The 12,781-nt window shown below is 36.9% G+C and overlaps 1 protein-coding gene across 1 annotated transcript in view; it reads right to left on the bottom strand.

Moving 5' to 3' along the window:
- Cntnap2 (contactin associated protein 2) overlaps nt 1–12,781 on the bottom strand; it is a 1,578,963-nt gene that overhangs the window by 695,693 nt on the left and 870,489 nt on the right. The window contains exons 6-8 of the mRNA XM_052721500.1: nt 10,644–10,828; nt 2,709–2,852; nt 176–440 (exon numbers count right to left, since the gene is read on the bottom strand). Of these exons, the coding sequence (XP_052577460.1) occupies nt 176–440; nt 2,709–2,852; nt 10,644–10,828 (594 nt within the window). The remainder of the gene's footprint in view (nt 1–175; nt 441–2,708; nt 2,853–10,643; nt 10,829–12,781) is intronic.

Genomic DNA, 12,781 nt, shown 5'->3' with positions numbered 1-12,781 from the left:
TTTAAAATTCCAAATGGAAAGCATAATAGTGAGAATGTAGTGTCAATAAAAAGATTAAAGAGATGAGAGAGAGAGAGAGAGAGAGAGAGAGAGAGAGAGAGAGAGAGAGAGAGAAAGGCAAACAGCTTCCTCTTTGGGACTGTCAATAGAAGTTTCAGAAGCAAATGCCACTGACCTGAGGAGATGTCGATTTGACTTGTCTTGGTCTGTGTGGTATTGATGTGGACGCCCACTTTGCTCTCCACAAGGTCAATCTCCACATTACCTAAGTTATCTGCAAAGTGACTGAAGAGCAGGAGACCACTAGGGTTCCAAGTCCTGAACTGGAAACTGACTGAGAACAGGTCCTGATTAAGTCTGCCAGGCACCTCCAGGTAGCTTGTAGCATTGAAGAAGACTGGTACTGTGTAGGGCTCCACACAAGAGAAACTCAGATTCCCCTACAAGCAAACAAACATTTATGTGAAACTACCGATAAAGAGATGGTTCTACAAATATTCAAGAAGTGATAGATCCTGTACCAAAGTAAAGGGATAGCATCTCTGCCTGATTTTGTGAGTGCATGGATTTTGATGGAACTTCCTGGAGTGTTAGACCCAATAAGCAGTAGCTGGTCTTCTAACTCAGAGCACAGCACAACACCAGTAAAGAGGCTGATGGCTTAGTAGCCTGCTGTGATGCAGAGACCACACAATGGTCTTCTTTCATCTTATCATCATATTTTAAGGACTTTGATGACATTATTACTTCCTTCAATTATATATATATATATATATATATATATATATATACCATATATATATATATACCATATATCATATATCATATATTATATATGCACCAGGAGGGTGTGGATGTGAGGATACAAGGAGTCTTCAGGGAGCTGAGTGAATTTCACTGAAAAAACAGCTACTAATGTCTTTGAGCAAATTTCTTTTAAAATGTTAACTTTGTAGGAATGGCAATGAAATGCTCTATTTCATGATTTTTTTCCTAATGTTTTCAGTGTGAAGATTTTGCTACAAAAATTGTTCTGTGGTTGCCAACAAATAATTTGTTAAAATAAAATATACTTGTAGATGCCTTATACTTTATAAAATATCTTGGCTATTCAAAGGCTTTTCTAGTTTCAACATGCTTTGTAGTTACAGTTGTCTTAGTAATGAGCCCCCATGGTTGGTGTTCTGTAGTTTGAGTACCAAATGGATACATCTCAGGACCAACACTGAACTAAAATTTTACTTTTTAAATGGAAATAATAGAAATGTTATTCTGATGCTTTACATTCTATATTGTTTTCCTAAAGCATCAATTTTTGAGAACAGTGAAAGGACCTCTGTGACATTATATCCATTCCAAATCTTAAAAGCTTAACAAGTGTGTGTGTGTGTGTGTGTGTGTGTGTGTGTGTGTGTGTGTGTGTGTAGGTGTAGTGTATGTTTGTGTAAGCATATGTGGGATATATGTTTATGTGTGTTTGTATATAACCATAGTATGTGGTATATGAGCATATAGTATATTGTTTTGTGAGAAGAATATGGAGTATGTGTGCTTGTGTGTATATTAATTGCTATGCTAGTGCATGTGTTTGTATGTATATATTATGTGCATGTCCTTGTGTATTATTGTATGTGGTATATGTGTGTGTGAATAGTACATGGTGTATGTGTGTTACTGCATGGTCTATAAGTTTATGTGTGTGCATAGAATGTGAGGTATGTATATGCTTGTGTAAATATTACATTACATATACAGGTCAGCAATTGCATATAGTATATGATATATGTGTTTGGTGGTTTGAATAAGAATGGCCCCCATAGGCTCATATATTTGAATGAGTCAGTTACCAGAGAGTGTGACTGTTTGAAAGGATTAGAAAAATTGGAAAGTATAGCCTTGTCAGAAGAAGTGTGTCACTGGGGATGGGCTTTGAGATTTCAAAAGCCCATACCAGGCTCAGTCTCTCTCTCTCTCTCTCTCTCTCTCTCTCTCTCTCTCTCTCTCTCTCTCTCTCTCTCTCTCTCTCATTTCTTCTGCCTACAGATCAAGATGTACCCCTCAGCTAATACTTAAGCACCATGTTCCCACCAGGCTCCCCATCATGATATTTGACTAAGCCTCTGAAGCTGCAAGCAGAGCTATAGGGAAGCTCCATGAAAAACATTTGTTACTCTCTTTGGGGCTACCCAGCAGTACATAGAGACACGAGCAGCTAAGACATCCTCCTAACTTGGTCTTCTTCAAGAAATCTGAAACCAGTCTCCATAGGGATCCACAAGAAGCTCAGCATGAGCTTTTGTGACCCACTCTTGTTTCTCCAAGGATCAAAAGTCATTTTTTATTGAATCCATTATTTAGCTATTACTCTGATACTTCATTTATAGAACAGTCCATATATGCATATAATTCATTTTGGTTACCCTCTTCATCCTCTCCAATTTCCCTCAGCTCTTATCAGTCTGTTCTCCTTCTTATGAGTCTTAGATGAAAGTTTAAAACTATTGGTCACAAAGGCTGGCTTGACTCAAAGTCAATGTGTATTCTGAGTATGTCAAGTATCTACATGTTGTTAGGCAACATCTGTTTTACACTGTGGAACTGAACCCAAACAGGATGAAAAGGGATAGATATTTGTTGTTATTTAATGTCCCATAAAAAACAAAAAGTTCATGTGAATTTTGTAAATGGATCAATATTTTGACTCTTACCACATTTGATGGCTCTAATTTTTTCCTCCGGGCAAGATCAGTGATGTTGACACCATTGTAGTTGATGCTTTCCATGCAACCCTTAAAGTTCTTCCTATTACTGGAACTTGGCTTGCCAGAGAAAGGTACGCCTCCAAATGTTATCTTTGAGAAAAAAATTAAATGTAAATGTTTACACTTTCTTACAACAAACTATGCACAGTTATAAATACAATCGTTAGGCATCTTTATCTTAGTCAAAAATAAGCAAGCATTATATCTCACCTAAAAAATCGTTTGCTTATTACATTATATTGTTACTGAAATGCATAGTGGAATCATTAATTCCAATGATTAGATTATAACTTGACCAATAACATAGCAAACTTCCATTGCAGTTTTTAAACACCAAAGGCATTTTATAAATTGTCTTGAGAGTATTTTAAAATGATTTTATCTAGCAACTTTATTTTATCAAGGAATATTAAAACTATATATTCATATTTATCATTCAAAGACATGTTACCAATAAATGCCTCTAGTAATCTCAAAACAACCAACACTAATATAATAAGCTGATAAAGTGTAATCCAAAGCAAGGAATAATGTATTTGCTCTCTGTGGGCTTTGTGAAGTCTAATGACTGTTGGAGTCAAAGGTTCATTAGAATTATTTTGAGTATAGAAAATGGCTGAAAAACACCATTAGTGTATGGATTAGGAGCTTTGTGGGACACGGGGGCTATAAGTTGGGCACTCAGGGTTTACACATTTTATAGATCTTGCAGACCTTAAGGAAAAAGCCAGTCCTCCTTAATGTGTTCTTTTGGGTATCCCTGTTAGAGGGGATTTGTTTTTTACCCCATGTATGTCTCACAACTTTCAAAATCTGTAGCAATAATATAGATGATACAAAATTATACTTAATCAGTATTGTTAGGAATATTCACTACTAATAGTGAATTAGTAAATAAATATAATGTATAATTGTGGTTGTAATAGCAACTTCTATGAAGCAGACTTTTCCTTTATAGGGTCATCATTTTCAATTTCCCCTTATAGTTTATAATGTGAAAGGAACTGTTGAGACATTTTCAAAAGTGAGGACTTTATATTTGATATAAGGCAAGGATGTGCAACATTCTAGGAGGCTCATGAGTAAATTATGTTCCATTATTAGGTGCTATGGCATTTAAAGTGCTTAATTAGTTTTAGAGAAAAAGACAAATTAATGGTGGTTTACGAAACAATGTTTGTAAGAAGGCCCCACTTAAAATAAAATTAAGTATTATTAATCATGTTCAGCTGAATATACATCACTCGCAATGAGTTCATACATGAAAGGAGAAGTTAAAAATAAATTAAAACACATAGAATAGTATTAGTAATCCACAAAGGAAAAAATATAGAGTAACCAAAAATGGTCGAAACATTGAGAAAATATTTGAAAGTCACAGTGATCCTGGCCTTGCTAGGTACTCTGGACTTGATCTTGATACTGATAGCAGTAACCATAATGCTAAAATAAAATGCTGTGTAGTTTTGTGCAGTTTCTTTGCTGATTACTTTTAAGGAATTCATAATAATCCATCTTAAGTTTTTAACATTTATTAGTAGTATTATTATATGAATGTGTGTGTGTGTGTGTGTGTGTGTGTGTGTGTGTGTGTGTGTGTGTACATATGTGCATGCCATGACACATAAGTGGAGGTCAGAGGACAACTTGTGGAATAGGTTCTTTCCTTCCATCATGTGGGTCCCAGTGTTGAACTCTGTTGCTCAGGCTTGGCAGCAAGGGCCTTTACTTGCCAAACTGTCTCACTGGCTCACACAATCTGTTTGGTGTTGACAGCATCACATTCTGAATATTTTGTCATACTTGTTTCACGTTACAGATTTGTTCCTCTGTGCACATGGTTTCTACAATCTGGGCTTTGTTTTTCCACTGGGATGATGACTCAAATGCACCATAAATGTCTTCTGCTTTCAGTAACCAGGGATGTGCGTTCATGGGCAGTTTCATCCTGAAGCACTGAGAGCAAGGGTTAGAGGGTGCTTGGCAGAGAAGTGGGGTCTAACACCGGTTCCCCGTGGAAGCAATCACATATTAGTTTGCCGTTTATTTTTTTCTTGCCATAGACTGCAATTGTTGCACCACATTTTTAGGTATCCTAAAGTTATGGTGATAAAACCCCTTTTCAATATTCAGGTTAAAAAATCCTATTTGGGAGTTTCTGTAGCCTTAATAAGATCACTACCACTTTTAACCCTTATAAGCCAGTTAATTGGGTATGAAGAAGTCACACAGTATAGCAGATGTTGGCAGACACCTCCAGTGTAATTTCTCTACAGCCTTTTTAGAATGGAGTAACAATCCTCTCTAGTTAGCTCTATCATCCTCAAGTCAACATATACAGCATATACCAACCTCTGTGGGAGTAGTTTGCTCTTACAGTATTTTATTGGTAGGATGTATGTCACTCCAAGATCATAAGGAAGTCTTTAAACCTATCTTCCTGCCTGCTGCTCATAATGACCATGAGAATGCAGATGTCCTTCTTGGAGTAATTTGCCATCAGGATAAAAAACAATGCAAAAGGAAAGGAGACTGCAGTGGAATGGATGGCATTGGAAACTACAGCTAAGTGCAAAAGATGGGATGCCTTCCATGTGAAAGAGATAAACATGCATCTGTTATATAAGCATATGTACAAATATGGTTTCTTCTGTACACATGTGTATGTTTATATATATATGTATATTTACTGATATATGGTATATGCATAGGCACACATTCAAGCACACACACACACATATATATATACATATACATATGTATATATTTGTTATTTTATCATGTGATCTAAGAAGAAGTATGATCTTATTTTCTTATTATATTAAGGGAATATGAATTACTCATGTCACACAACCAGTGAGGGTCAGAAAGTGATTCAAATTCAGGCTTTCAGTTCTGCTGGAGGGTATATGGTTGATTTTCTCTCTGACTGTGTTGTGTTTATAGGTTTAAAAGGGACAATAAGAGTCACTTCCTTTTTCACAAGCAGAGATATATTGCAAAAAATCATGGCATTCATCCAAAGCACTGTAAGTGGCGTTTAACTGAAGAACAGAATCAAATCTAGCCAAACCTTGGATTACTGCCCTGTCTCTTAGTTTCCTTGACATGGAAGAGAACAAAATATATACTCCTTCAATCTCACACTACCATGTAGTTAGTAGTTTGACTGCTGACAGTGATCTCCCTACTTTATCATATAATGACACCACAGAGAAGAACTTTGGGCCACTTTCGTACACAAGAGTAATGTTAACATTGAATCATGTCAAAGGTGCAAAGTAGTACATCACATCTCTTTGATGATGTACATTGTTAAAAATGGAGGCAGGTGTATTCTGTCTACCCCTAGCAATGTTGTATTGGATATTGCTAGTACTAGCTGGCTCTTCAGGACTGGTGTTCAACAGAACCACTATTAAAACACAAATAGGATAGTGTTTGAATTAAATTACTTCCAACAGAATGTTAATATCTCCTTATAATTAAACTCTACACTTACTATATGTGCTCTACAGGTTATTTACACAGCACCTATCTGATGCATGCACTGTGTTGTGCAATGGTGTGTTGGTTGACATCTTTTTGCGGTCCCCTACTCAGTACAATTCAACTTACAGCATGAAATTCCCCACGGTGAGATATTTACACTATGACAGTTAAAGAATCAGATCAGTGTATTCCTCCTTTTCCACAACAGTGGGAGCTTCTGAGAACTTCTAGCACATTCCTGTTAAGCCTCAATGCCCTTTGCCTCAGACCACTTTGCAAGAACTGAAGTCAAGTAGTTCGTGGGGAACAGGACACAGTCTTTGTTTTTTTTTGTTTTTTTTTTTTTGTTTTTTTTTTTTGGTTTTTCGAGACAGGGTTTCTCTGTGTAGCTTTGCGCCTCTCCTGGAACTCACTTGGTAGCCCAGGCTGGCCTCGAACTCACAGAGATCCGCCTGGCTCTGCCTCCCAAGTGCTGGGATTAAAGGCGTGTGCCACCACCGCCCGGCTACACAGTCTTTGTTAACATGAGAAGACTAGCTCTTTTATCCTTTATACTACAGTTTAATACTACAATATGAGTTTTACAAAATACGTGTTATGTTAGGTTTGAAGTTAATTTTACCAGCCTGTGTGGTAGGAATCTACTTCTTCTGTTGATACATCAAAGAGACATGGGCAACTGTTCTGATACAGGCTCTTAATAGGCCCCAGATTTCTTTAAATAACACATAAAGTATCTTTACTACATAGTATAAAATACAACATTAGACACACCAACTTTTACTGTGACACATGACAATAGCTGCTGTTCCCAAGAAGAGAGTTACTAGAGACTAGCTTATCAATGGGAAATAATAATTAAATCATCATCATTTTTCAGTAAATTTATATTTCCCCTACTACTTCTTTTGATAAATATTTCCCACTCATTCCAGTCCATAGCCGAGAATCCCCAAAATGAGACTGTGTTGTATACAGAATGATTTGACACACTGTGAAATCCTAGAACTGTTGACCTCATGTAGAATGTGTTGCGTGCACATGAATATGCACAGATTTTATCACAAACTCAACGGGGTCTGTGACCCCAAATCTTTAATTACGGTTTTTGAAAATTGGAATTATGTTTGCCCATGGCCAATGCTTCAGGATGTCTCCCTATTCTGTGATACTTCAAAGTTTATTAATGGAAGATGAATAATTCATCTGCAAGTTATCTAATACAATAGAGCAGTAAGTCACAAGAGATGCAGTATCAACTTTCAGGAGATTCAAATTTCTTGGACTTTCATATTCTTTCACTATTAAAAGAATTATTTTAGTTTTGAGGTTATAATATCATTATATCACTTCTCCCTTCTCTTTCCTCCCTCCAAACCCTATTATGTATCCCACATGTTCTCTTTAAAATTCACAGCTCCTTTTAATAGTCATTTGTAGATGAGTATTTTGGGGTATCAATAATTCACGATTAAGCTTATGTTTTTATGTTAATTTGTCTCCATTGACATATAAACACATTTTATAGCTATCAATTCGGATTTCTCACCAATAATTTTATGATGAGATTATTCTATATTATTAAATTTTACATATAATTGGAGGCTAACACACAATGTGTACATAGATTTCCTCTTTCTTAAATGTAGATTTTAATGAACACAAAAATTCATAGCAACCTCAGGTGTTGTCCCAATGTATAGTAAGTCTTTGAAGGAATCACAATTCTTATCATCATCCAATGTATGGTCTTGCCCTGGTCTGTCTCACGACTTTCTGTTGTGTGTGGTGAGGTCGGGAGCCAAATATACAGTACAGGAATTGACCAGAAAAAGAATGACAGTATCAAATTAGAGGCCAAATCTGAAAATGTATTCAAGCACCACAGTTTTGTTCATTATCCCACTGTTATTTATAAGTAGGGAGGTTTGCAAATGGCTATCAAATTAGTCGGACATAAATTTCAAGTGATTTGAACCACCTATGCTCCAAATACTTTGGAAGATTAAAGCTTGACTAATTCCATGAACTAAGAAAGTTGGGAAGCATCTATCTGTTGACATGTCATGCTTTTGATATTGCTTGGGTGCTTGCTCCAGAAAATGCAGTGCTTTCTTCTCACTCCAATTACATACAACACTGTAAAAGCTTTACCCCTGTTCACTAGTAACAGATGTGATGCACTGTGTTGAACCACTCTGATAATTTACTTAAAGCCTAATATATCAACTTGAATGTTATAAAATTATAACATATGCATATATATACATGTGTATATATGTGTGTGTATTAAACATCAAGGTGATCTTTGGTTTTTTTAAGTTATTATCTGTTTTCTATATTTATTTGGGTGTGTGTGTGTGTGTGTGTGTGTGTGTGTGTGTGTGGACACTCACATGCCCCATTATGCTTGGTGAGATTAGAGGACAGCTTGTAAGAGTCCATCTCTTTTTTCACTATATATAGTGTAATTTTTTCAATACAGGATTGAATTTAGGGTGCCTTTACTTTCTGAGTAATCTCATTGGATCAGAGTATTTTTAAAATGCTTGGTTATTTAGAAATTGAAATGAATCTTAATGGACAATTCTTTAAAATGTTCTATATTTTATTTTATTTTTATGACAACTATGTCTGAGAAAAGTTTACTTAAAGTCCTATCTATAGGTATGAATTTATAAATAATATAAAATAGAAGTGAAGAAATTTTTAATCTATATACTACAAAACACAAGTGAACCTTCTGTATATGACATACTGCATAGTCTCATGAGTAGCAGATGTCATAATTCATTGCCAGTAGTGATGGTTGGAAATAGGGGTCCATGAGGAAAGGCCTGGTACTTATGGTATGAGAAGTGGAAGGATATATGGACTTCAAGTAGCTGGAGACCAGGGGGAAGCACTTAGCTCTGTCTGAGCATACTCTCCAAAGGGACTGCAGACCAGTCCAGAGGGGATGGAGGAGAAACTGGACTTTCTAAACACAAGAGGATCAATGCACATATGAAGCCACAGAGACTGAGGCAGCATACACAGGGCTAGCACAAGTCTGCACCAGATGTAGTCCTAGGGCTAAAAGGAGAAGGACACATGCCCCCATCCCTAATCCAGTTTCCTATTTCCTAATTACTATAATTGGAAATAATCCTACTTCTAATTAATAACCACTTGTAAATGAAATTTTAGTTTACTTCAAAGGATTTTCACTGGTGAGACAAACTACTTTAGAGGGTGAGCAGCATGCCCAGACATAGGTGGCCAACAGAAAATGAACTAAACAGTATCTTTGGAGGCATCTTGTATCATAATGTCAGGGATTTCCTTCATTTTTTAAATTTTATTTTATTTTTAACTTACTTTTCATTCACATATACATTCTCTCTCTCTCTCTCTCTCTCTCTCTCTCTCTCTCTCTCTCTCTCTCTCTCTCTCTCTCTCTCTCTCTCTCCTACAGGTACTTTGTACATATATTATGGCTTTCAGTTTAGTGTTTTTATAAGGTTCCTGAGTATGCAAAGAACTGGGACTCTGTATCTATATCTGCTTCTTGCCTTTGCTTGGGCTCTTTTCCTTTCATTTTGTCCTATTCCAATGTGTTATTTTATTTTATTGTTATCACTTATAAGCCTGTTTGTTTTCCTTTCTTTTTTAAAGAAGATTTTTATATATATATATATATATATATATATATATATATATATATATATATATAGTTTTCTTCCTGCACAATAGAAGAGAGTACCGGATTTCATTATAGATGGCTGTGAACCACCATGTGGTTCCTGAGACTTGAACTTAGGACCTCTGGAAGAGCAACTAGTGCTCTTAACCTCTGAGGCATCTCTCCAGCCCCTCCTGTTTGTCTTCTAGTGAGAGGAAAGATGGGGTGGAGGGGATGTGGGGTAGAACTGGGAGGAGTAGAGCAAGTAGGGGAAACCATAATCAGGATATTGTATGTGAGGAAAAAAAGCTATCTTCAACAAAAGAAAAAATTCTCAACTAAAACATATATAATGTATATTACAATTACACATATAATTTGTTAAATAAATTAGATTTAAAGATATCGCCTTTCTTTTTTTTTTTTTTTTTTTTTTTTTTTTGGTTTTTCGAGACAGGGTTTCTCTGTGTAGCTTTGTGCCTTTCCTGGAACTCGCTTTGGAGACCAGGCCGGCCTCGAACTCACAGAGATCCGCCTGGCTCTGCCTCCCAAGTGCTGGGATTAAAGGTGTGCGCCACCACCGCCCGGCGATATCTCCTTTCTATAGAGAAGGAAGGGAAAAGGCTTAAGCAGATACACAATTAACTGATATGTAATTAAGAGAAAGCAATAGTAGAGTATGTATTCCCTCCTCCTCCATCACAATCCCACATTCTCAAGTGTACCTCATAGTCCAAGTCCAGGTAGTCAAACTCTCCATTGGTGCGGAAATGCTGCATGCTCCTGTCCAAGGTCAGGTTAATGCTGCGTCCCTGGCGCTCAATGAGCACAGAGTGCCAGTGGTGATCATCCAGCAGGCTCCCTGATGTCACGGATGTGTGGCCATAGATGGGGCCAAGCTGGTTGCTTCCTGAGAAGTGAGAGCAAAAGGGAAATAAGACATTGACTGCACAGCCCACTATGCACAGGGGCAGATCTTCCCTTTACAATGTGAAGCCAATATACAACTGGAGCTCCGTCTATCAAAATTTGTATAGGAGAGCCAGGATTTTTGCAGTAGCTATAAACAAAAGCTATGAAAATGAAGAAATGCCTGCTCTCTTAAAAAGAAAATGCAAACATTTTGGACAGTGTTGTGAATTCTGCTAAATTTGGGAGGGTGAATGAGTTATCAGCTCAGTATCACATGGGCTCAGGTGCTAGAGGGCCTGGGATCTGATGGTGCCATCACACTAGTTTGATGTTTAGATGGGGACAAGCTGGTCACTGCTCTGAGTCTGGTTGCTGAGTACAAAATGGGGAGAGTAATTCTTGTCTCTTCATGTGTGGGGATGAAAGCAAAAGTGTGTGGGTGACAATGAAGTGTGTGTGTGTGTGTGTGTGTGTGTGTGTGTGTGTGTGCATGTGCTCCTCTCTATGGTAGGAGAGCAGAAAGGAGGAGAAATAAAACAAGGAATAAGTCTAAAGAGCAAGGCTGTTCTGTGTTTTATTGTTGGAAACACACACACGAAGTGTCTGAGAAGCAGGACGGTCACCTGCTATTGACGGATGGCAGTACAGAGTGGCAGTAGGTGTTTGAGTAGATATATTTCTACTGCTATCATGAATCCCAGTCAGTCAATAAAACTTTGGAAGTGAACTACTTTCCAGTAAAACGGTAATGACTCTTTTTGGTGAGGTCATAGAACGAGCAACGTGTTTCACAAAGGTAATGTCACATCTCTATAAACCACAGTTGATTTTCAAAGGTTACTCTAGGTGTTTCATTAGAGAAAAGTAAGATGAAAACAGCTCTGAAAAAAAAATATCTTGGGCTGGAAATTAGGTCAGTGAGTAAAGGCACTTGGTGTCCAGCTGACACCGTGCGTCGGATTCCAGGGAGCCACATTGTAGAAGTTCGACTCCTGCAGGCCGTCCTCTGACTCCACACATTCACTGTGACATGCAGGTGCTCCTCTCCATGTGCACATGTGAAATAAATCCAAAAAATTAAAATAAAATAGCTTCTTTAGACACATCTCAACTGTGGTTGTGTGTACACACAGGTTCACATAGATAGACATTTCTCAAATGCTTTTATTTGGTTGGGGCTCTGATTCCCCCACTGAACCTTCCCTTTCCATTCTTTAGGGTCACATGATACAAATAATTTCTAGCCCCCTCACAAGTCTCAAAACAAATGCTTGTTCATGATTACAGATGAAGAATATTATGAAGAATAAACAAGTAAAGTGAAATGCAAATTATTTTCTCCACTAAAAATAGTTTGATCTATTTCCTTGTAGATGTTTTTCCATATACAACCATTTAATTATTCATATGTATGCTGTATACATATTCAGGTATATATATATATATATATATATATATATATTTAATGTGAAACCTTTGATATATTAGTTATGTTTCTTGAATATTCTAGTTGCTTCTTACTGTGCTGCAAAGCTGCTGCCTCACTGGATAAAAGAGCATACCCACTGCAGCTCACTGCACAATTAAGAGAACATTGTCCTTCACCTGACTGAACAACATATTACTTGTCTGCACTCCCAGTCTTTTACAATGACAGGATTTTCATGTCTTTTGATCTACACCCAGGGATGGATACAACTGAGTTGAATTACTATATTGAGCCTTGCAATACCATTATTATTCTCCTGAAATGTAGAACTCTTATTACCACTTTTTTTAAAAATTTATTTTATTTTATTTTTTATTATTATTTTTTTTTTTTTTTTGGTTTTTCGAGACAGGGTTTCATTGTGTAGCTTTGTTCCTTTCCTGAACCTCGCTCTGTAGACCAGGCTGGTCTCGAACTCACAAAGATCCTCCTGCCTCTACCTCCTGAGTGCTGGGATTAAAG

The sequence above is a fragment of the Peromyscus californicus genome, unplaced genomic scaffold, assembly GCF_007827085.1.
Source record: "Peromyscus californicus insignis strain IS unplaced genomic scaffold, ASM782708v3 Scaffold_6__1_contigs__length_162567912, whole genome shotgun sequence".
Lineage (NCBI taxonomy): Eukaryota > Metazoa > Chordata > Mammalia > Rodentia > Cricetidae > Peromyscus > Peromyscus californicus.
This window is presented reverse-complemented; position numbering and strand designations above follow the sequence as displayed.